Raw genomic sequence first — 21,978 nt, 5'->3', positions numbered from 1 at the left:
CGCTTCACCAGCTTCATTCTGATCAGATTCTGTACTTGGTTGTGAAAGTAACGTTCGTTTTATGAATAAACAAGTTTGTGATTCTTAATTCAATGAGAAAGATCTACAGCTTAGGCATATATTGTAACGAAAGTGTATTAAGGAATTCAATACATTTTTTTTACACACATATCATGGTAGAATGTCACTTGTTACATGTAGTTATGTCCGGTGGTGAAAGAAAGATTGTTATTAAAACTTAATAATGTTGATTTTTTTTTTTTTTTGGTCTTACTTCTGCGTGATCTGATTTAAATTTATCAATATTTGTAAATTAGATTTGGACATTGTAGGATTAGACATTATTTTCAATGAATATATCGATGTGCAAACTCTTGACTTTTACTCACGAATTTTACAGAACAGTTCTTAGCACTTTTATTCAGTTTGTAGAGTATGTGAGTAAAATTCAAGAGATTACACATCGATATTTCTTTAGGAAAATGAATGCGTAATCCGTATAATTATGAGCTCAGAATATTTTTCCTGTCGAAAGCCTCCATATTTTAAAGTCCATTCCCTAGAACAAACGCCTAGGAATGCATCGTATGCAAAACAAAATATCCATATTTGGTTTAACGTTTGTGCAATTTGATAAGCAAACATTAAAAACACACATTCCACATCAAATTTAACAAGTCGTTTTATAATAGACAACTGAAAAACCAGAAATGTCGCATACTCCATGTTCAATTTTGACTAGACCCTTTATATGATAAACAAATGATACATAAAAAAAACGTCAGATCTTCCAAACTCAATTTTAACTAGACGCTTTATATAATGAACATTGACACACCAAAAATGTATGTTCAAGGACACATGGTATGAGCTTCAGATCATATCATGATAGATTGAAAGTTATAGGCTTTGAAACTGATCTAGATTCGTATCCCGTATAGTTGTTATACCCACGTCAAATAATTGAAGACTTTGGTTTTCTAATTGCCTACATAATGGAGTGGATTTGTTTTTTTTGAGAAAGCGCAGTCGCAGTTATAGACCCAATCAGAGTCGAGAAAAACCCACGTTTATCAAAATGGAAACCTGTGAATGGCCAGCTTATTAACCAATCAAAAGGCTTGATTATTGATGTGTGTATTAGATTGGAATTATTTACCTGTCACGATATCGATGAATTAAATTATAATTATTTACCTGTCCTGATATCGATGTATTAGATTAGAATTATTTACCTGTCGTGATATCGTTGTATTAGATTAGAATTATTTACCTGTCGTGATATCGATGTATTAGATTAGAATTATTTACCTGTCGTGAAATCGATGACATTCACACATCCACTGACTGGGTTGCATATTTGATTCTGACTGCAGCTACACTTCTCCTTACAAAACTGTCCGAAGAATCCAAACTCACAGTCTTGTTCACATCCCCTTCCCCAGGACCCAACACAAGCTGTACAAAAATATATAGCTTAAAGCACACTCCATGGTTTCAATCGTAAAATAAAGGTAGATAAACATGGAATCGTACCATCAGAACCTTTTCCAGCATTATCAAGACAAATACGATAAGTTCATGTATCAAATATTAATTTTAAAAAAACAGTAAAAACTCTGGAGTTTTAATGTATTGTACCTATTTTGTTATCACCTTTTGCGGATACATGGGGTATATTGCGTCAATACACTGACAAAGAAAGGAAATTCAACTTCCAATTTGCGGTGATATTTGTTATTTCATTAAGTCGTCACTTTAGCAAAATGTCAATAGTGAAGAGGTTGTAGGAATTAAAATTTTCCTATATGTCCCCTGTTAGCATTTGTTTCTCCTTGAATTCTTAGACAGCCCAATAGCTAAGTACTTCGTCACTAGCTTGAAGATACGGATGTATATTTAATTACTGGAATGAAATTTACAAATTCATTTCAAAATTAAGGATTATCTCCCTCATGCATAGCTCTTATCCTTGGGCAAATTTGGCTCCCGTTGTGGCACTCTAGTTTTATTTTTAGCTCTTACAACTTGATTGATATTTCGGGTGTCTAATATTTCGGCTTGAGTATCACCGAAAAGACATTGTTTGTCGAAATGCGCATCTGGTGCATCAGACGTGATACCGTATAACTTTTGCATACATAGGATTTGTTTCAAGATTTATTTGCCTTTAGGGATGTTTTACCTCTCTTCTAGAGGTCCATGACGAAAAGCGGATATAATCACAGTGGGAAAGTTCCAATGCATTGATCGAACATGTCCTTGGACCAAAGTAATATACGAACATCGCATTGTGAATATAATCTACTACACACTGCACCACACTGGGCATTGCCTTGTTGAGAATATAGATTGTGTTGGCAGACAATCGACACACCCACAGTTTGCAGAACAAAGTACCGCTGACCTGTAGAATTGCCTTCAATGATGACCGAACGGGTTTTACAGAAATCTTGAAAAAAAAATAATGTTTTATATATATTCTAATAATAACTTCCCGTTTTTTAATATGTAGCAATATTGCATTATCACCTGGATAAGGTGTTTACATCTGTCAACTGATTCTGCGTATGGTCAGTTTTTAAATCGAGGCAAGCTACTAACAAACTGGCCGACCAAAGGTAACGACGCCTCGTTAGGATCCTACCATGTGGTTGTAGCACTTACGCAACTCATCTAAAGGAAAGGTGAAGATAACGAACAGAGATCATTTTCATAACCCCTATAAGCAATACAAAATAGATAGTTTGGCAAACACGGACAACTGGACATATCAGAGGTGGGATCAGGTTCCTAGGAGGAGTAAGCATCCCCTGTGAACCGGTCACACCCACCGTGAGTCCTATATCCTGATCAGGTAAATGGAGTTATCGGTGGTCAAAATTAATGTGCCAAGAACGGCCTAGCAATCGGTATGAAACACGTCAGACAGCATTTGACCCAATGATAGGTTGTATTGACGAACTAGATCGATTAACGACCATACAATTTGCGAAACGCTGACTTCAATCGAAACTGTTGAAACCCCTGTCAGTAGCTTGCCTCGATTTAAAAACTGACCTGACTATACGCAGAACAAGCTCTTGCATATCGAATCAGTTGAGAGATATAAACACCATATGCAAGTGATAATGCAATATTGCTACATAAATATGGGAAGTTGATGATGGAGAAGCTGAAATCATCCTGTTTGTCATACAGTGGAGTTTTCAGTTTGCCGTTAATGTCTACTTTCAATAAAATATCTAGGTGTGAAGTAGAAGTGTACGAATCTGTGGTGTCTTTTATTTCAAGCTCACAGGGATATATCCAATCGACATATGAATGAAAGTTATCATTATTAATAGACAAAACGTCGTCGATATATCTAAATGTTGAATTGAAGGCCACAGCAAGAGCTTTCTTCTTCTCGCGTATAAGTTTTTCAATAAATGGCGAAGATAACGAACAAGTGATCAATCCCATAATTCCTACAAGCAATACGAAATAGATAGTCGGGCAAACACGGACCCCTGGACACTCCAGAGGTGGGATCAGGTACCTTGGAGGAGTAAGCATCCCCTGTCGACCGTTACATAAATAAAATAAAACCAGCACAGGTTTTCAAATTTAAGGATTTATTGTAACAAAAACTGGCGAACAAGATATGCGTGATGAAAACAATAACTTAGAAGCTAATCAAGAATTATAGAGCTCAAAAATCTACTTTGTATTGCTTATAGGAGTTACGAGATTGATCATCGTTCGTTATCTTCACCTTTCATTGCTTTCTTTGGTTTTGTTCAGTGCTAATTGTTAAGTTAGTTGTTCCCTTAAAGTAGGGAAACGTTACAGTCATTTTGGCAGTTTTGGTGAAATTTGAATTCAATCTGAAATTGTGTCTTGTTTAACGTCCCTTTCGAGAATTTTTCACTCATACACCAATACCGATGAAGGGCTTGAAATTTAGGCATATGCTCGACCATTGAGCAGTGAGGATTGTTCAGCGTGCCACACCTACTGTGACACGGGACATCCATCATTTCAAAGCCCTTTCCGAGGACTCGTGACATTCACACCGGATGCTGAGCGCTTTGCGATGGAACTGTCACTACCTATTTTAACTAATTAGGTCTGTCGCGGCCGGGATTCCAACCCCGACCCTCTGCAGGAGGGGCGACCGTTCTACCTTTAGACCAGCGGGGTGGTATTTGGAATTGAAGTGTGAATTGAATGCAACGGCGTCGTTCAAAAATCATTGATCTAGCTGTTGTTTCTGAAAACAACCTTCATGTAATAAAAAGATTTGGCTCTTCTGGAAAATGTCCCTTTCACTTTTATGATACAAAATGTTACACAAAAGACACTTTAATTTTGAGGTCAGTGTAATTATTGTAATTCAATTATATTTAGATGCATTACCCATCCCTTATGTAATGAATGTTTTCAAAATCCGATTCCTGGACATTTGTCATGCAATTCAAGTGGAATGGTCTACATAATTGTACCACCCATTCTTATTCATTGACATCAACACAAGTAACAGTCTCTTTAAGGATTTCCAATAATTTTACGAAGATTGAAATTGAAAATAGACATTCAAAGTTTGATTATACTAGTATTCTTACACGTTAAGTTTCACTGAGTAATTCTCACAATGAATGTGTAATGAATAAATCAAAATGTTTCAATTGTGAAATAAACCAAAAATGTATTCCTTACACACATTTCAATTAACTTGCGTTCTTATGTAAGCATGTTAGAGTTTTTTATGTTCGTTTTTTTTTTTTTTTTTTTTTTTGTACATACACGGTTTTAGAATTAATTGGGCAACGAATTCATATACAAGGCTTCGAGGATAGAAACGTATTTTGTACAGATTCCTGTGTGTACAGTGACGATATATACATATATGTATGTATACATATTTATCAGTCGCAGAGAACATTTTTGAAATCTAATTGGTCAGATTTTGGTCACATGACGCCGTGAAAAACCCGTATCATGCGAGAAAAATCCGTATTGAGCTAGTAATTTATTGTTGGGTTCGACTTGCAGCCGTGAACGAATCTTTTATATAAAGACATTAAACTAAGTTGTATGATATAGACACCCATATATATATATAGTTAGAAGTCTTCGACATGATAAATTCATTACACAGTTAGTTAGTGATCTGATACGGAAAATTATATGTTGTGAAAAGAAAACCCGCATCGAGCGAGGCGTATGAGGTCACTAACTAACTGTGCAACTAATAATATATATCATGAAAATGACTGTGATCTAATACTAGTGAATTAATTACCTTCGCACGTGCCAGAAACATTTCTATAATTATGACAGCACTCGTTTTTTCCCGTTTTGCTGAAAAGAAATATAAATAATGACTATTTAGTATGAAATAGACCGACTAGTCAGATGTTTTCATAGTAACTCTTCTTTATAGATTGTAAAACGATTCGACAACTACAGTGTGTCATTAATCCATTTAACTCTGATTAAACTTTGAATTGCGTTTTCTAACATGTCACCGCATTTCTATACTCACTTATTTTCACAAATAGTACTGTTAGCGAAGGATGATATAGGGACGAAACTGATGAAATACAATACTGAGAATACTTCTTTGCATGTCATGTTGAAAATACCGAGTGACGAATAGTCCGGTATAAAAACACAGATGATTGGTTATACCTTATCATATACTGTATAATTTTAGTATCAGTAAAGTATTAAAAAGTGCTAATTTCCATAACATCCCTATATGCCTATCAGGATTTTGAACTTTGTATATTTCCTCGTTTACTTAGGTCTGTTTTGACTATACATAGAACAAGCTCTTGCGTATCGGATTAGTTAACAGATATAAACACCATATACAGTTGATAATGAATATTGCTACATAAATATGGGAAGTTGACGATGGAGAAACTGAAATCATCCCGTTTGTCATACAGTTGAGTTGTCAGTTTGCCGTTAATGTCTACTTTCAATAAAATATTTATGGTTGAAGCAAAAGTTGACGACTCTCTGGTGTCTTTTATTTCGAGCTCACGCTGATATATCGAATCGACATCTGAATGAAAGTTATCATTATTAATAGACAAAACGTCGTCAATATATTTAAATGTCGAATTGAAGAAGCAAGAGATTTCTCCTTCTCGTGTATAAGTTCTTGAATGATTCGCAAAGATAACGAATATGTGATCAATCTCCTAACTCCTATAAGATATAGATAGTCTGGCAAACACCAGAGGTGGGATCATGTGGCTACTAGGAGTAAGCATCCCCTGTCGACCGTTAAATAAATTAAAAAAAATAACCAGCACACGTTTTCAAATTTAGAGATATATTCTAACAAAACTGGCGAACAAGAGATGCGTGATGAAAACAATAACTTAGAAGCTAATCAAGATTTATAAAGCTCAAATATCTACTTTGTATTGCTTATAGGAGTTTTGCGATTGATCACCGTTCTTTATCTTCACCTTTCATTGCTTTCATTGGTTTTTGTTCAGTGCTAATTGTTGAGCTAGTTGTCCCCTTAAAGTACGGAAACGTTACAGTCATTTTGGCAGTTTTGGTGAATTCAAATTGGAATTGTGTCTTGTATAACGTCCCTCTCGAGAATTTTTCACTCATGCACCAATACCGGCTTGAAATTTAGGCATATCCTCGACCATTGAGCAGTGAGGATTCTTGAGCGTGTCACATCTACTGTGACACGGGACATCCGTGTTAAGGACCTTTCCAAGGACCCGTGACATCCACACCTGATGCCGAGTGCTTGGCGATGGAACTGCCACTACCTATTTTAACTACTTAGGTCTGTCTCGGCCAGGATTCGAACCACGACCTTCTCCAGGAGAGGCCAACGCTCTACCTTTACCGGGGTCGTATTTGGAATTGAAGTGTGAATTGAATGGAACGGGTCGTTCAAAAACTATTGATCTAGCTGTTGTTTCTGAAAACAACCTTCGTGTAATAAAAAGATTTTGCTCTTCTGGAAAAATACCCCTTTCACTTTTATGATACAAAATGTTAAACAGAAGACACTTTAATTTTGAGATCAGTGTAATTATTATAATTCATTTATATTTAGATGCATTACACTTCCCTTATGTAATGAATATTTTCAAAATTCGATTATTTCATATTTTCTGTACATTTGTCATGCAATTCAAGTGGAATGGTCTATCACACATACACAACTGTACATGTGCATAATTGTACCACCCATTCTTCTTCATTGACATCAACACAAGTAACAGTCTCTTTAAGGATTTCCAATAATTTTACGAAGATTGAATTTGAAAATAGACATTCAAAGTTTGATTATACTAGTATTCTTACACGTTAAGTTTCATTGAGTAATTCTCACAATGAATGTGTAATGAATAAATCAAAATGTTTCAATGGTAAAATAAACCAAAAATGTATTCCTTACACACATTTCAATTAACTTGCGTCCTTATGTAAGCTTGTTGGAGTTTTATTGTTCGGGGTTTGTTTTTGTTTTTTACATACAAGGTTTTAGAATTAATTGGGCAACAAATTCATTTTGAGGATAGAAAAGCATTTTTTGCAGATACATATATGTATGAACATATATTCATCACGTCTCAGACAAAATTATTGAAATATATTTGGTCAGATCTTGGTCACATGACGCCGTGAAAAAAAAACGTATCGTGCGAGTTGTATGATATAGACCCCCAGATATACATTTAGAGGTCTTCGACGTGATACATTCATTGCACAGTTAGTTAGTGACCTGAAACGGAAAAATAGATGTGAAAAAAAAACCATATCGGGCGAGGCGAAGCGTATGAAGTCACTAACTAACTGTGCAACTAATAATATATATCATGAAAATGATTGTGATCTAAGTAAAGGAGAAAGGGCGTAGGCCCGAGATTAGTTCTTTCTCTCACAGAATGGACAGTTTAAAGCCTTTCTCCTACTTCAAACCTGATTTTCTTTTTGTATGGTGGAATCAAATAAACAAAATATAGAAAACATGTCTTGTATTCAGAATTGTTCCAGGTAGCATACATGCAATAATAAGTTCGTTGTTTACAGAATAGATAGCCACAGTTAAGTTAAGGGTGCTCAACATTTTATTTAATGGCTATTGTGTTGCATTATGCTACATAACAAAAGCCTTTGTCTGTGGACACTTACAGGTGGAATTTGGTAAATACTTATACAAGTATGTAATGTTTCTGAATCAATTGAAAGTTCTCCTATGTAAGATAAGCATGTCCTCCTCTGATTGAGAAAGTGGTTTTTTAACTCAGTCAAAATTCAAGGAAACTGAAGATACGCAAAATACTGATGATATATTAATTGAAATTTTGGACGTAGAAACGAAAAATAGTAAAATACAAAATAAGGCAAACTTCGACCTGAAGGTGGTTTCATTTTCGGACATTTGTGATGAGGATCTTACCAATGCTGCCCAGGATATTGCAAACATTGAGCGCTTTCTTAAACCGCTGAATCAAGATGAATTAGATGATTTACTGAAGAAAGGGCTATCAAAGAAAACAGAAGGAAATGCGAGGTGGGCTATATCATAGTTTGCAACTTCGCAGCAAAACAGGAAAAATATCTTGGGCCGGAATTCATTTGGATTTACATCAAAAGGAGATATTTTGAAAATGAGTGATGAGTGAGACATCAGCAATATCACGGTATCCAAGGGAATGTTAAAAGTAGTGACACTCAAAATACAGATGAAGAGAAACCAGTGAAAGTACTAGGGACTGAAAATATCACTAGTGAAATCAAATCTGGCAATGTTTCCTTCGAGTTCAAGTTTTGAGGACACGTAAATGCAAGGTGAAGATAACGAACAGTAATCAATTTCATAACTCCTACAAGCAATACAAAATAGATAGTTTGGCAAACACGGACCCCTGGACACACCAGAGGTGGGATCAGGTGCCTAGGAGGAGTAAGCATCCCCTTTTTTCCCTTGGATACATTCCAATCTTTACCTGGCAGTGTCCATTCTGTTTGCTGTAATTATCCAATCTGATTGAAAAACACTGTCCATTCTTAAAGGAATGGACAGGTATTCAAAACGAATAGGCACTTACAGGTAACTTAATGGACCGTTTATGGAGTTAGCACAACAATAACCTATAGAATAGACAATTCAAACAAAAGGTTTACGTCACAATCATGTTTTAATACTAGTGAATTAAATACCTTCGCAAGTGCCAGAAACATTTCTATGATTATAACAGCACTCGTTTTTTCCGGTTTTCCTGAAAAGAAATATAAATAATCACTATTTAGTATGAAATAGGCCGTCTAGTCAGATGTTTTCATAGTAACTCTTCTTTATAAATTGTAAAACGATTCAACAACTAGTGTGTCATTAATCCATTTAACTCTAATTATCAAACCTTGAATTGCGTTTTCTAACATATCACCGCGTTTCTATACTCACTTATTCTCACAAATAGCACCTTTTATAGCACTGTTAGCGAAGGATGATATAGGAACAAAACTGGTGAAATATATTACTGAGAATATTCCTTTGCATGCCATGCTGTATATGCCGAGTGACAAATAGTCCCGTATAAAAACACAGATGATTTGTTATACATTATTATATAAAGTACAATTTTAATATCAGTAAAGTATTAATAAGTGCTAATTTCCATAACATCCCTATATGCCTAACAGGTTTTTTCAACTCTATACTTCCTTGTTCATTTATTGAGTGTAGAAAAAGCAAAGGTCTGTTTACTATGTAATTGTTATTCATTATGATTTAAACTTCTATATATCCTTACATCTTTTTGTTAAACTGTTGCAAAGACGGGATTCGTCACTATTTTAGAGATAATTATACACACAAGAGATAATTGTTCATAAAACATACAAAAGTATAATGTTAATAGCCTAGAAGTTCTTTGTGTGTAACCATGGCAACTGATTTAAACTTTTGTTTCCTCAATAAAAGAACATTGTTATGGGTACAAATTCTAGAACTGGGAAAATAAAGGAAATCATTGATAACTTCTTTTTGTGGCAGTCATATTTCAAGTAACAAATGTACTGATATCTACAGGTAAGGTTACTACAAGCTAAAGGTACAGTGTGTAAATGTTACTTTTGTGTTTACTGATTCTTGGTATATAAAGAGGAATTTATTTTATCTTATTGATTAGAAATAAATCAGAATATTAGTCTTGGTTTCATAACATACGGTGAGAGATACGGCGCTACAGGCTATCATATTATAAATTATTACTGTGTATGAAATAAATCTCATTTTCCATCTGTATATTACTTATAACTCATCAACCTTCGACCCTCTCACAAAATCAGACTTTATACAGCAACATTTCTCAGTGCAGCAAACCTTTTAGAACCGCACTCTTATGGCAATGACCGATCTGAGAGGATTACCACAAAATTTGACATGATAGTATAAGTATGTTTGAACTATGATATTTCAAATACGATTAATTTCCATAACCACTTGGTTCATATAAAGGACAAATGTATTCTACAAGGAAGATCTTTGCTTCTCGATTTTTTTTTATCTCAAAATTGTTGGAAAATGATATTAATTAAAGTCTTCACAATTTCTTCTTCTGATAATTTACAGAAATGAACTACACTTGTTCTACAATGTTTATTTCTTATCCTCGCGTGATTCACATACCGTGGTGGTCCAGTGGTTAAGATGCATACTGACAAGAGGTCTTAAGTTAGAACAGGGAATATTTCCGCTTTTTCAGAAAAGAAAAGTTATACTTGAAACCTGAATGGCACTTAAGTTAGACTAAGGACTATTTGTCGCTTCTCCAGAAAAGGCAGTGATGGTTGAAACCTGCACGACACTTACACGTTGGGGATTTCATATCATTCAAATACCTCACAAAACAATTGTAACCCGGGAAGGGTACTTTCAATACAAACTGACTCCAACGGTATTCTGTGTGTTGTGAAGATGAAAAGAACATCAATAACTCTAATGCGACCCATTCAGAAACTGTGGCTTGTTTTGGAATCGAATCTTAAACATTGGGTGTTGTGCAAGTGAACACTCTCTGTAGTAATGTTGTTGAACGTAAAGAACTATCTCAATTAGTGAATGGTTTGGCTCATGGTAAATTGTAAAATACGGTAAGGTTAGGAAGATATTTTAGAGGCCGGTGTAAAGTATTGGATTTGATTTTACCATTGCATTTAAATTTCTGATTTCCAATTTTATCAGAAAGGATTTTTATGTCAACCTAAATTGTACAACGCACCGTATTTGCACGAGATGATGATTCTTGTAGTGTTCTTGTGCTGTTTATTTTTACTTCACTGATGTTTCTCAAATAATCACAGTAACTGTCAATTTTTAAAAAGTTGTTTTGATATAATGTTATTTTGATGTACGTCTTTCCTCAAAGTGTTTTACATGTATCTGAACAAGGGCATTCCGTGGGGACCCGGGTTAGAATAGGTCCTCAGTACCCCTTGCTTGTCGTAAGAGGCGACTAAATGGGGGGTCCTTCGGCATCTTCGCTAGTGGTCCTTCGGATGAGACCGCAAAAACCGAGGTCCCGTGTCACAGCAGGTGTGGCACGATAAAGATCCCTCCCTGCTCAAAGGCCGTAAGCGCCGAGCATAGGCCTACATTTTGCAGCTCTTAACTGGCATTGGTGTAGTCTCCATATGAGTGAAAGATTCTCGGGAGAGACGTTAAACAATATTTAATCAATCAATCTAAACAAGGGCAATTGTCAGTTCAAACATGTAAAGAAAACTACAACGCATGCCATATGTAAATGACACATTTTTAATGTGTTTACTTTTCAATAAGTCGTGCATTAATTTCTATTTCATGAAATGTTATCATCTCTATATTCTCAGTTGGTGATATCATATTTTAAAACTTGAAATCTTATATATTGTACAACATAGTATCTACATATTGTTTTCTTTATCGTAGTCAATCTTCTATTCCTTATTAGAAAAAGATTGGAACAAATGGTCCATTTTATTATATTTCAGAAAGATAAGGAATTTCAAGGCACTACAGTAATAGTTGTAGTATGTCAACCATCAAGATATTTATGATACTTGTATTCCCATGATGTTGAACATTTATATATTGATGTTATTTGTATTCTCATGTCGACCATACACATTTTTTATAATTTTTGTATTCTGATGATGCTGACAATACAGATATTTATAATTCTTGTAATGAAAGGTGAAAATAAGGAATAGGGATGAATCTCATAACTCCTGTAAGCAATACAAGATGGAGAGGTGGCCACATGTGGGCCTCTGAAAACGCCAGAGGTGGGATCAGGAGCCTAGGAGGATTAAGCATCCCCTGTTTTCACCACGTAAACAGAGTTATCTCATGATGTTGACCATACAGATTTTTAGGATACTTGTATTCTTACAATAACAAACTGTCATAACGTAATGATAAAAATAATTTAAGAACTCATTTATAAAGGATAAGATCTCAGGATATGGGGCTCACGGCGGGTGTGACCGGTCAACAGGGGATGCTTACTCCTCCTAGGCACCTGATCCCACCTCTGGTGTGTGCAGGGGTCCGTGTTTGCCCAACTATCTATTTTGTATTGCTTGTAGGAGTTATGAGATTGATCACTGTTCGTTATCTTCACCTTGCATCTTGCAAGATGTACAGAAGTTGTTTCTTATCCTTTTGTGTATTTACACATTAGTCATATTCAAGGATAGAATTTGACAGTTATTTATTACAGGTAATTTATGTCTTATCCTCTTTTCTTAACTCAAACTGAAGGTTGTTGTTGCTATAAAATGATTTACATGTGTAAAAAGACAATCTGAATGAGAATGAAAATGTCATTTATTGAACATAACATATGACAATATATAGGAGTTCACAAACCATCGAGAGGAAATCTACATGTATTACACATTGTCACAACATTTGAACACATGAGTACTGGTTCCCCTACCTATAAATACTGTTACATGATACTGATTAATGGTACATAATACTGTTACATGATACTGATTAATGATACATAATACTGTTACATGATACTGATTAATGATACATAATACTGTTACATGATACTGATTAATGATACATAATACTGTTACATGATACTGATTAATGGTACATAATACTGTTACATGATACTGATTAATGGTACATAATACTGTTACATGATACTGATTAATGATACATAATACTGTTACATGATACTGATTAATGATACATAATACTGTTATATGATACTGATTAATGCTACATAATACTGTTACATGATACTGATTAATGGTACATAATACTGTTACATGATACTGATTAATGACACATAATACTGTTACATGATACTGATTAATGATACATAATACTGTTATATGATACTGATTAATGGTACATAATACTGTTACATGATACTGATTAATGGTACATAATACTGTTACATCGATACTGATTAATGATACATAATACTGTTACATGATACTGATTAATGATACATAATACTGTTACATGATACTGATTAATGATACATAATACTGTTACATGATACTGATTAATGCTACATAATACTGTTACATGATACTGATTAATGATACATAATACTGTTACATGATACTGTTACATGATACTGATTAATGATACATAATACTGTTATATTGATACTGATTAATGATACATAATACTGTTACATGATACTGATTAATGATACATAATACTGTTACATGATACTGATAAATGGTACATAATACTGTTACATGATACTGATTAATGATACATAATACTGTTACATGATACTGATTAATGGTACATAATACTGTTACATGATACTGATTAATGATACATAATACTGTTACAAGATACTGTTTAATGGTACATAATACTGTTACATGATACTGATTAATGGTACATAATACTGTTACATGATACTGATTAATGGTACATAATACTGTTACATGATACTGATTAATGATACATAATACTGAATAGCTCATAAAGACAAAACATAACATGGAAACCACAAAAAGGCCAAAGATGGCGTACAATGAAGGCCTGCAGAAAGATGATGAACAATGAAGGCCATGTTATGCAAATTAATACAGTAGCATTGAATATGGGAAAAACATCTCACAGTAAATATCAAATAACAATTATTGTAAGACGGGAGAAAGGAAACAATTGAGATCATAGGTGGTACAAGACTTCATGGGGATATGGTAGGAAAAGAAATCTACATTTTCTCTCGTCACGTGACTTGTACTCGAGAAAAGTTTACCAACATAGATGTTTCATGTATAGTCATATTTGTTTCCGTTGTTTTTATTCCATTTCTACTTTTCTGTTGTATTTAACAGAACTATATGGACGACAATTCCTAGGCTTCAATGGGATTCCGGATCTAGGTGTGGTAGGATACTCTTCCGATGTAAAATTAACATAATGATTCTCGTCAATGAATTTCCGGGCCTCAGCTTTTGTGGCTTTTGATGAAGGCTTCACAAATTTCGGCTTCCTCATGCCATAATGATTTATGCGTGTACTAGCAGATGGTTTATCCGGTAGGGTAGACATTTTGTTAAATTGTAGGTGGTTATAGTCATCTGAATATCTGTTATATCGCCCATACTGTCCCGGAACTAAAGTTCTGGAACGAGTTAACTGATTCTGCCATTCTTTAGGTTGTTGTCTTGGTAAACTTCTCCAGTGCTGCATATGTTTATTGTGTCCCACACTGTTTCTTGGTAAAGTGTGTTTTTTACACGGACTAAGATCTGAATTATCGATCATTCGTGATTCTCTAACATCGTTATAAATACAATCTTTCTGTTCAAGTCGGAATGTACATTCATTGCCTGAAAAAATAATATGTTTTTAAAACTTAAAACAGTTTAAAATAAGAATTTCAAAAGAGGCAAAAACCACAAAGTTTTAAATATATACATATACCTGAAGGTACTGATGATGTCATCTTTCCAGTATTAGTATATTGTTTCCTAGTAAAAAGATTCTTTTTGGCATATATACCTTTATACATACATATATACGTACATATATATATATATATATATATATATATATATATATATATATATATATATATCAACAAATTATCATATGAGCTATACGAGCATTTGCTATTATGGCTATTACAAACTGACTTTAATTGTGGTATAAATTCACTCACAGTTTCAGTCGCACAAACAAAATAGTTCCGATCAAAGATAGGACTAGCACGCCACCCACAGTTGTGATGATTGTTTGTAAATTCAGCGCTTCACCAGCTTCATTCTGATCAGATTCTGTACTTGGTTCTTAAAGTAACGTTCGTTTTATGAATAAACAAGTTTGTGATTCTTAATTCAATAAGAAAGATCTACAGCTTAGGCATATATTGTAACGGAAGTGTATTAAGGAATTGAATACATTTTTTTTTACACATATCATGGTAGAATGTCACTTGTTACATGTAGTTATGTCCGGTGGTGAAAGAAAGATTGTTATTAAAACTTAATAATGTTGATTTTTTTTTTTTTTGGTCTTACTTCTGCGTGATCTGATTTAAATTTATCAATATTTGTAAATTAAATTTGGACATTGTAGGATTAGACATTATTTTCAATGAATATATCGATGTGCAAACTCTTGACTTTTACTCATGAATTTTACAGAACAGTTCTTAGCACTTTTATTCAGTTTGTAGAGTATTTGAGTAAAATTTCAAGAGATTACACATCGATATTTCTTTAGGAAAATGAATGCGTAATCCGTATAATTATGAGCTCAGAATATTTTTCCTGTCGAAAGCCTCCATATTTTAAAGTCCATTCCCTAGAACAAACGCCTAGGAATGCATCGTATGCAAAACAAAATATCCATATTTGGTTTAACGTTTGTGCAATTTGATAAGCAAACATTAAAAACACACATTCCACATCAAATTTAACAAGTCGTTTTATAATAGACAACTGAAAAACCAGAAATGTCGCATACTCCATGTTCAATTTTGACTAGACCCTTTATATGATAAACAAATGATACATAAAAAAAACGTCAGATCTTCCAAACTCAATTTTAACTAGACGCTTTATATAATGAACATTGACACACCAAAAATGTATGTTCAAGGACACATGGTATGAGCTTCAGATCATATCATGATAGATTGAAAGTTATAGGCTTTGAAAACTGATCTAGATTCCTATCCCGTATAGTTGTTATACCCACGTCAAATAATTGAAGACTTTGGTTTTCTAATTGCCTGCATAATGGAGTGCATTTGTTATTTTTGAGAAAGCGCAGTCGCAGTTGTAGACCCAATCAGAGTCGAGAAAAACCCACGTTTATCAAAATGGAAACCTGTGAATGGCCAGCTTATTAACCAATCAAAAGGCTTGATTATTGATGTGTGTATTAGATTGGAATTATTTACCTGTCACGATATCGATGTATTAGATTCTAATTATTTACCTGTCCTGATATCGATGTATTAGATTAGAATTATTTACCTGTCGTGATATCGTTGTATTAGATTAGAATTATTTACCTGTCGTGATATCGATGTATTAGATTAGAATTATTTACCTGTCGTGAAATCGATGACATTCACACATCCACTGACTGGGTTGCATATTTGATTCTGACTGCAGCTACACTTCTCCTCACAAAACTGTCCGAAGAATCCAAACTCACAGTCTTGTCCACATCCCCTTCCCCAGGACCCAACACAAGCTGTACATTAAAATATATAGCTTAAAGCACACTCCATGGTTTTAATCGTAAAAATAAAGGTAGATAAACATGGAATCGTACCATCAGAACCTTTTCCAGCATCATCAAGACAAATACGATAAGTTCATTGTATCAAATATTAATTTAAAAAAAACAGTAAAAACTCTGGAGTTTTAATGTATTGTACCTATTTTGTTATCACCTTTTGAGGATACATGGGGTATATTGCGTCAATACACTGACAAAGAAAGGAAATTCAACTTCCAATTTGCGGTGATATGTGTTATTTCATTAAGTCGTCACTTTAGCAAAATGTCAATAGTGAAGAGGTTGTAGGAATTAAAATTTTCCTATATGTCCCCTATTAGCATTTGTTTCTCCTCGAATTCTTAGACAGCCCAGTAGTTAGTACTTCGTTACTATCTTGAAGATACGGATGTATATTTAATTACTGGAATGAAATTTACAAATTCATTTCAAAATTAAGGATTATCTCCCTCATGCATAGCTCTTATCCTTGGGCAAATTTGGCTCCAGTTGTGGCACTCTAGTTTTATTTTTAGCTCTTACAACTTGATTGATATTTCGGGTGTCTAATATTTCGGCTTGAGTATCACCGAAAAGACATTGTTTGTCGAAATGCGCATCTGGTGCATCAGACGTGATACCGTATAACTTTTGCATACATAGGATTTGTTTCAAGATTTATTTGCCTTTAGGGATGTTTTACCTCTCTTCTAGAGGTCCATGACGAAAAGCGGATATAATCACAGTGGGAAAGTTCTAATGCATTGATCGAACATGTCCTTGGACCAAAGTAATATATGAACATCGCATTTGAATATAATCTACTACACACTGCACCACACTGGGCATTGCCTTGTTGAGAATATAGATTGTGTTGGCAGACAATCGACACACCCACAGTTTGCAGAACAAAGTACCGCTGACCTGTAGAATTGCCTTCAATGATGACCGAACGGGTTTTACAGAAATCTTGAAAAAAAATCTAATATTTTATATATATTCTAATAATAACTTCCCGTATTTTAATATGTAGCAATATTGCATTATCACCTGGATAAGGTGTTTACATCTGTCAACTGATTCTGCGTATGGTCAGTTTTTAAATCGAGGCAAGCTACTAACAAACTGGCCGACCAAAGGTAACGACGCCTCGTTAGGATCCTACCATGTGGTTGTAGCACTTACGCAACTCATCTAAAGGAAAGGTGAAGATAACGAACAGAGATCATTTTCATAACTCCTATAAGCAATACAAAATAGATAGTTTGGCAAACACGGACAACTGGACATATCAGAGATGGCATCAGGTTCCTAGGAGGAGTAAGCATTCCCTGTGGACCGGTCACACCCACCGTGAGTCCTATATCCTGATCAGGTAAATGGAGTTATCGGTGGTCAAAATTAGTGTGCCAAGAACGGCCTAGCAATCGGTATGAAACACGTCAGACAGCATTTGACCCAATGATAGGTTGTATTGACGAACTAGATCGATTAACGACCATAGAATTTGCGAAACGCTGACTTCAATCAAAACTGTTGAAACCCCTGTCGGTAGCTTGCCTCGATTTAAAAACTGACCTGACTATACGCAGAACAAGCTCTTGCATATCGAATCAGTTGAGAGATATAAACACCATATGCAAGTGATAATGGAATATTGCTACATAAATATGGGAAGTTGATGATGGAGAAGCTGAAATCATCCTGTTTGTCATACAGTGGAGTTTTCAGTTTGCCGTTAATGTCTACTTTCAATAAAATATCTAGGTGGGTGAAGCAGAAGTGTACGACTCTGTGGTGTCTTTTATTTCAAGCTCACAGGGATATATCCAATCGACATATGAATGAAAGTTATCATTATTAATAGACAAAACGTCGTCGATATATCTAAATGTCGAATTGAAGGCCACCGCAAGAGCTTTCTTCTTCTCGCGTATAAGTTTTTCAATAAATGGCGAAGATAACGAACAAGTGATCAATCCCATAACTCCTACAAGCAATACGAAATAGATAGTCGGGCAAACACGGACCCCTGGACACTCCAGAGGTGGGATCAGGAGCCTTGGAGGAGTAAGCATCCCCTGTCGACCGTTACATAAATAAAAAATAACCAGCACAGGTTTTCAAATTTAAGGATTTATTGTAACAAAAACTGGCGAACAAGATATGCGTGATGAAAACAATAACTTAGAAGCTAATCAAGAATTATAGAGCTCAAAAATCTACTTTGTATTGCTTATAGGAGTTACGAGATTGATCACTGTTCGTTATCTTCACCTCTCATTGCTTTCTTTGGTTTTGTTCAGTGCTAATTGTTAAATTAGTTGTTCTCTTAAAGTAGGGAAACGTTACAGTCATTTTGGCAGTTTTGGTGAAATTTGAATTCAATCTGAAATTGTGTCTTGTTTAACGTCCCTTTCGACAATTTTTCACTCATACACCAATAGAGATGAAGGACTTGAAATTTAGGCATATGCTCGACCATTGAGCAGTGAGGATTGTTCAGCGTGCCACACCTACTGTGACACGGGACATCCATCATTTCAAAGCCCTTTCCGAGGACTCGTGACATTCACACCGGATGCCGAACACTTTGCGATGGAACTGTCACTACCTATTTTAACTAATTAGGTCTGTCGCGGCCGGGATTCCAACCCCGACCCTCTGCAGGAGGGGGCGAACGCTCTACCTTCAGACCAGCGGGGTGGTATTTGGAATTGAAGTGTGAATTGAATGCAACAGCGTCGTTCAAAAATCATTGATCTAGCTGTTGTTTCTGAAAACAACCTTCATGTAATAAATAGATTTGGCTCTTCTGGAAAATGCCCCTTTCACTTTTATGATAGAAAATGTTACACAAAAGACACTTTAATTTTGAGGTCAGTGTAATTATTGTAATTCAATTATATTTAGATGCATTACCCATCCCTTATGTAATGAATGTTTTCAAAATCCGATTCCTGGACATTTGTCATGCAATTCAAGTGGAATGGTCTACATAATTGTACCACCCATTCTTCTTCATTGACATCAACACAAGTAACAGTCTCTTTAGGGATTTCCAATAATTTTACGAAGATTGAAATTGAAAATAGACATTCAAAGTTTGATTATACTAGTATTCTTACACGTTAAGTTTCACTGAGTAATTCTCACAATGAATGTGTAATGAATAAATCAAAATCTTTCAATTGTGAAATAAACCAAAAATATATTCCTTACACACATTTCAATTAACTTGCGTTCTTATGTAAGCTTGTTAGAGTTTATTATGTTCGGGTTTTTTTTTTTTTTGTACATACACGGTTTTAGAATTAATTGGGCAACGAATTCATATACAAGGTTTCGAGGATAGAAACGTATTTTGTACAGATTCCTGTGTGTACAGTGACGATATATACATATATGTACCTATACATATTTATCACGTCGCAGAGAAAATTTTTGAAATCTAATTGGTCAGATTTTGGTCACATGACGCCGTGAAAAACCCGTATCATGCGAGAAAAATCCGTATTGAGCTAGTAATTTATTGTTGGGTTCGACTTGCAGCCGTGAACGAATCTTTTATATAAAGACATTTAACTAAGTTGTATGATATAGACACCCATATATATATAGTTAGAGGTCTTCGACATGATAAATTCATTACACAGTTAGTTAGTGATCTGATACGGAAAATTATATGTTGTGAAAAGAAAACCCGCATCGAGCGAGGCGTATGAGGTCACTAACTAACTGTGCAACTAATAATATATATCATGAAAATGACTGTGATCTAATACTAGTGAATTAATTACCTTCGCACGTGCCAGAAACATTTCTATAATTATGACAGCACTCGTTTTTTCCGGTTTTCCTGAAAAGAAATATAAATAATCATTATTAGTATGAAATAGACCGACTAGTCAGATGTTTTCATAGTAACTCTTCTTTATAGATTGTAAAACAATTCAACAACTAGTGTGTCATTAATCCATTTAACTCTGATTAAACTTTGAATTGCGTTTTCTAACATGTCACCGCATTTCTATACTCACTTATTTTCACAAATAGCACTGTTAGCGAAGGATGATATAGGGACAAAACTGATGAAATACATTACTGAGAATACTCCTTTGCATGTCATGTTGAAAATACCGAGTGAGAAATAGTCCCGTATAAAAACACAGATGATTGGTTATACCTTATCATGTACAGTATGATTTTATTATTAGTAAAGTATTAATAAGTGCTCATTTCCATAACATATATATGCCTATCAGGCTCTTTGAACTTTGTATATTTCCTCGTTTACTTAGGTCTGTTTTGACTATACATAGAACAAGCTCTTGCGTATCGGATCAGTTAACAGATATAAACACCATATACAGGTGATAATGAATATTGCTACATAAATATGGGAAGTTGACGATGGAGAAACTGAAATCATCGCGTTTGTCATACAGTTGAGTTGTCAGTTTGCCGTTAATGTCTACTTTCAATAAAATATCTATGTCTGAAGCAGAAGTTGACGACTCTCTGGTGTCTTTTATTTCGAGCTCACGGGGATATATCGAATCGACATATGAAAGAAAGTTGTCATTATTAATAGACAAAACGTCAACAATATATTTAAATGTCGAATTGAAGAAGCAAGATATTTCTCCTTCTCACGTATAAGTTTTTGAATGATTCGCAAAGATAACAAATACGAGATCAATCTCATAACTCCTATAAGATATAGATAGTCGGGCAAACACCAGAGGTGAGATCATGTGGCTACTAGGAGTAAGCATCCCCTGTCGACCGTTAAATAAATTAAAAAAAATAACCAGCACAGGTTTTCAAATTTAGAGATATATTGTATCAAAAACTGGCGAAGAAGATATGCGTGATGAAAACAATAACTTAGAAGCTAATCAAGAATGATAAAGCGCAAAAATCTACTTTGTATTGCTTATAGGAGTTACGAGATTGATCATCGTTCGTTATCTTCACCTCTCATTGCTTTCTTTGGTTTTGTTCAGTGCTAATTGTTAAGTTAGTTGTTCCCTTAAAGTAGGGAAACGTTACAGTCATTTTGGCAGTTTTGGTATTGTGTCTTGTTAAACGTCCCTCTCGAGAATTTTTCACTCATGCACCAATACCGATGAAGGGCTTGGAATTCAGGCATATGCTCGACCATTGAGCAGTGATGATTCTTAAGCGTGTCACATCTACTGTGACACGGGACATCCGTGTTAAGG

General features: G+C 34.6%; 2 protein-coding genes across 4 annotated transcripts in view; both read right to left on the bottom strand.

Annotated features, from left to right (window-relative positions):
• LOC125665527 (multiple epidermal growth factor-like domains protein 10) overlaps positions 1-9,628 on the bottom strand; it is a 14,867-nt gene extending 5,239 nt beyond the window's left edge. The window contains exons 1-5 of one of the 3 annotated variants that reach the window (XR_008799443.1): positions 9,443-9,628; positions 9,199-9,257; positions 5,288-5,346; positions 1,312-1,458; positions 1-29 (exon numbers count right to left, since the gene is read on the bottom strand). The exon at positions 1-29 is cut by the window's left edge and continues 86 nt beyond it. Coding sequence is in view for 2 of the 3 variants with exons in the window: in XM_056152253.1 (XP_056008228.1) it covers positions 1-29; positions 1,312-1,458; positions 9,199-9,257; positions 9,443-9,543 (336 nt within the window). In the remaining variant the exon portion in view is untranslated. Of the gene's footprint in view, positions 30-1,311; positions 1,459-5,287; positions 5,347-5,530; positions 5,634-9,198; positions 9,258-9,442 lie in introns of those variants that run through there. The other 2 variants (XM_056152253.1, XM_056152254.1) reach the window with 2 other exon arrangements.
• A 3,526-nt stretch (positions 9,629-13,154) lies between these two features.
• LOC130046381 (multiple epidermal growth factor-like domains protein 10) lies at positions 13,155-20,968 on the bottom strand. Its single transcript, XM_056152255.1, has 6 exons — positions 20,791-20,968; positions 20,551-20,609; positions 16,577-16,723; positions 15,180-15,306; positions 14,942-14,988; positions 13,155-14,847 (listed from the first exon to the last, which is right to left on the bottom strand). Exons 1-6 carry the CDS (start codon positions 20,877-20,879, stop codon positions 14,315-14,317), a joined length of 1,002 nt encoding a protein of 333 aa, XP_056008230.1. The 5' UTR covers positions 20,880-20,968; the 3' UTR covers positions 13,155-14,314.
• Positions 20,969-21,978: the final 1,010 nt, after the last annotated feature.

Source organism: Ostrea edulis, chromosome 10 (genome assembly GCF_947568905.1).
Source record: "Ostrea edulis chromosome 10, xbOstEdul1.1, whole genome shotgun sequence".
In the NCBI taxonomy this organism is placed as follows: Eukaryota; Metazoa; Mollusca; class Bivalvia; order Ostreida; family Ostreidae; genus Ostrea; species Ostrea edulis.
Note: the sequence above shows the minus strand (reverse complement) of the source record. Positions and strands in the feature narration are given on the sequence as shown.

Bases quoted from the DNA above. Each gene is read 5' to 3' on its own strand.
- LOC130046381 (XM_056152255.1), bottom strand. From the start codon at position 20,879: ATGACATGCAAAGGAGTATTCTCAGTAATGTATTTCATCAGTTTTGTC. The intron at 14,989-15,179 runs GTGAGTGAATTT...TCTTTTTACTAG, and splicing joins TTGTTTGTGCGACTGAAACT to GAAACAATATACTAATACTG. The intron at 14,848-14,941 runs GTATATGTATAT...TTATTTTTTCAG, and splicing joins GACATCATCAGTACCTTCAG to GCAATGAATGTACATTCCGA.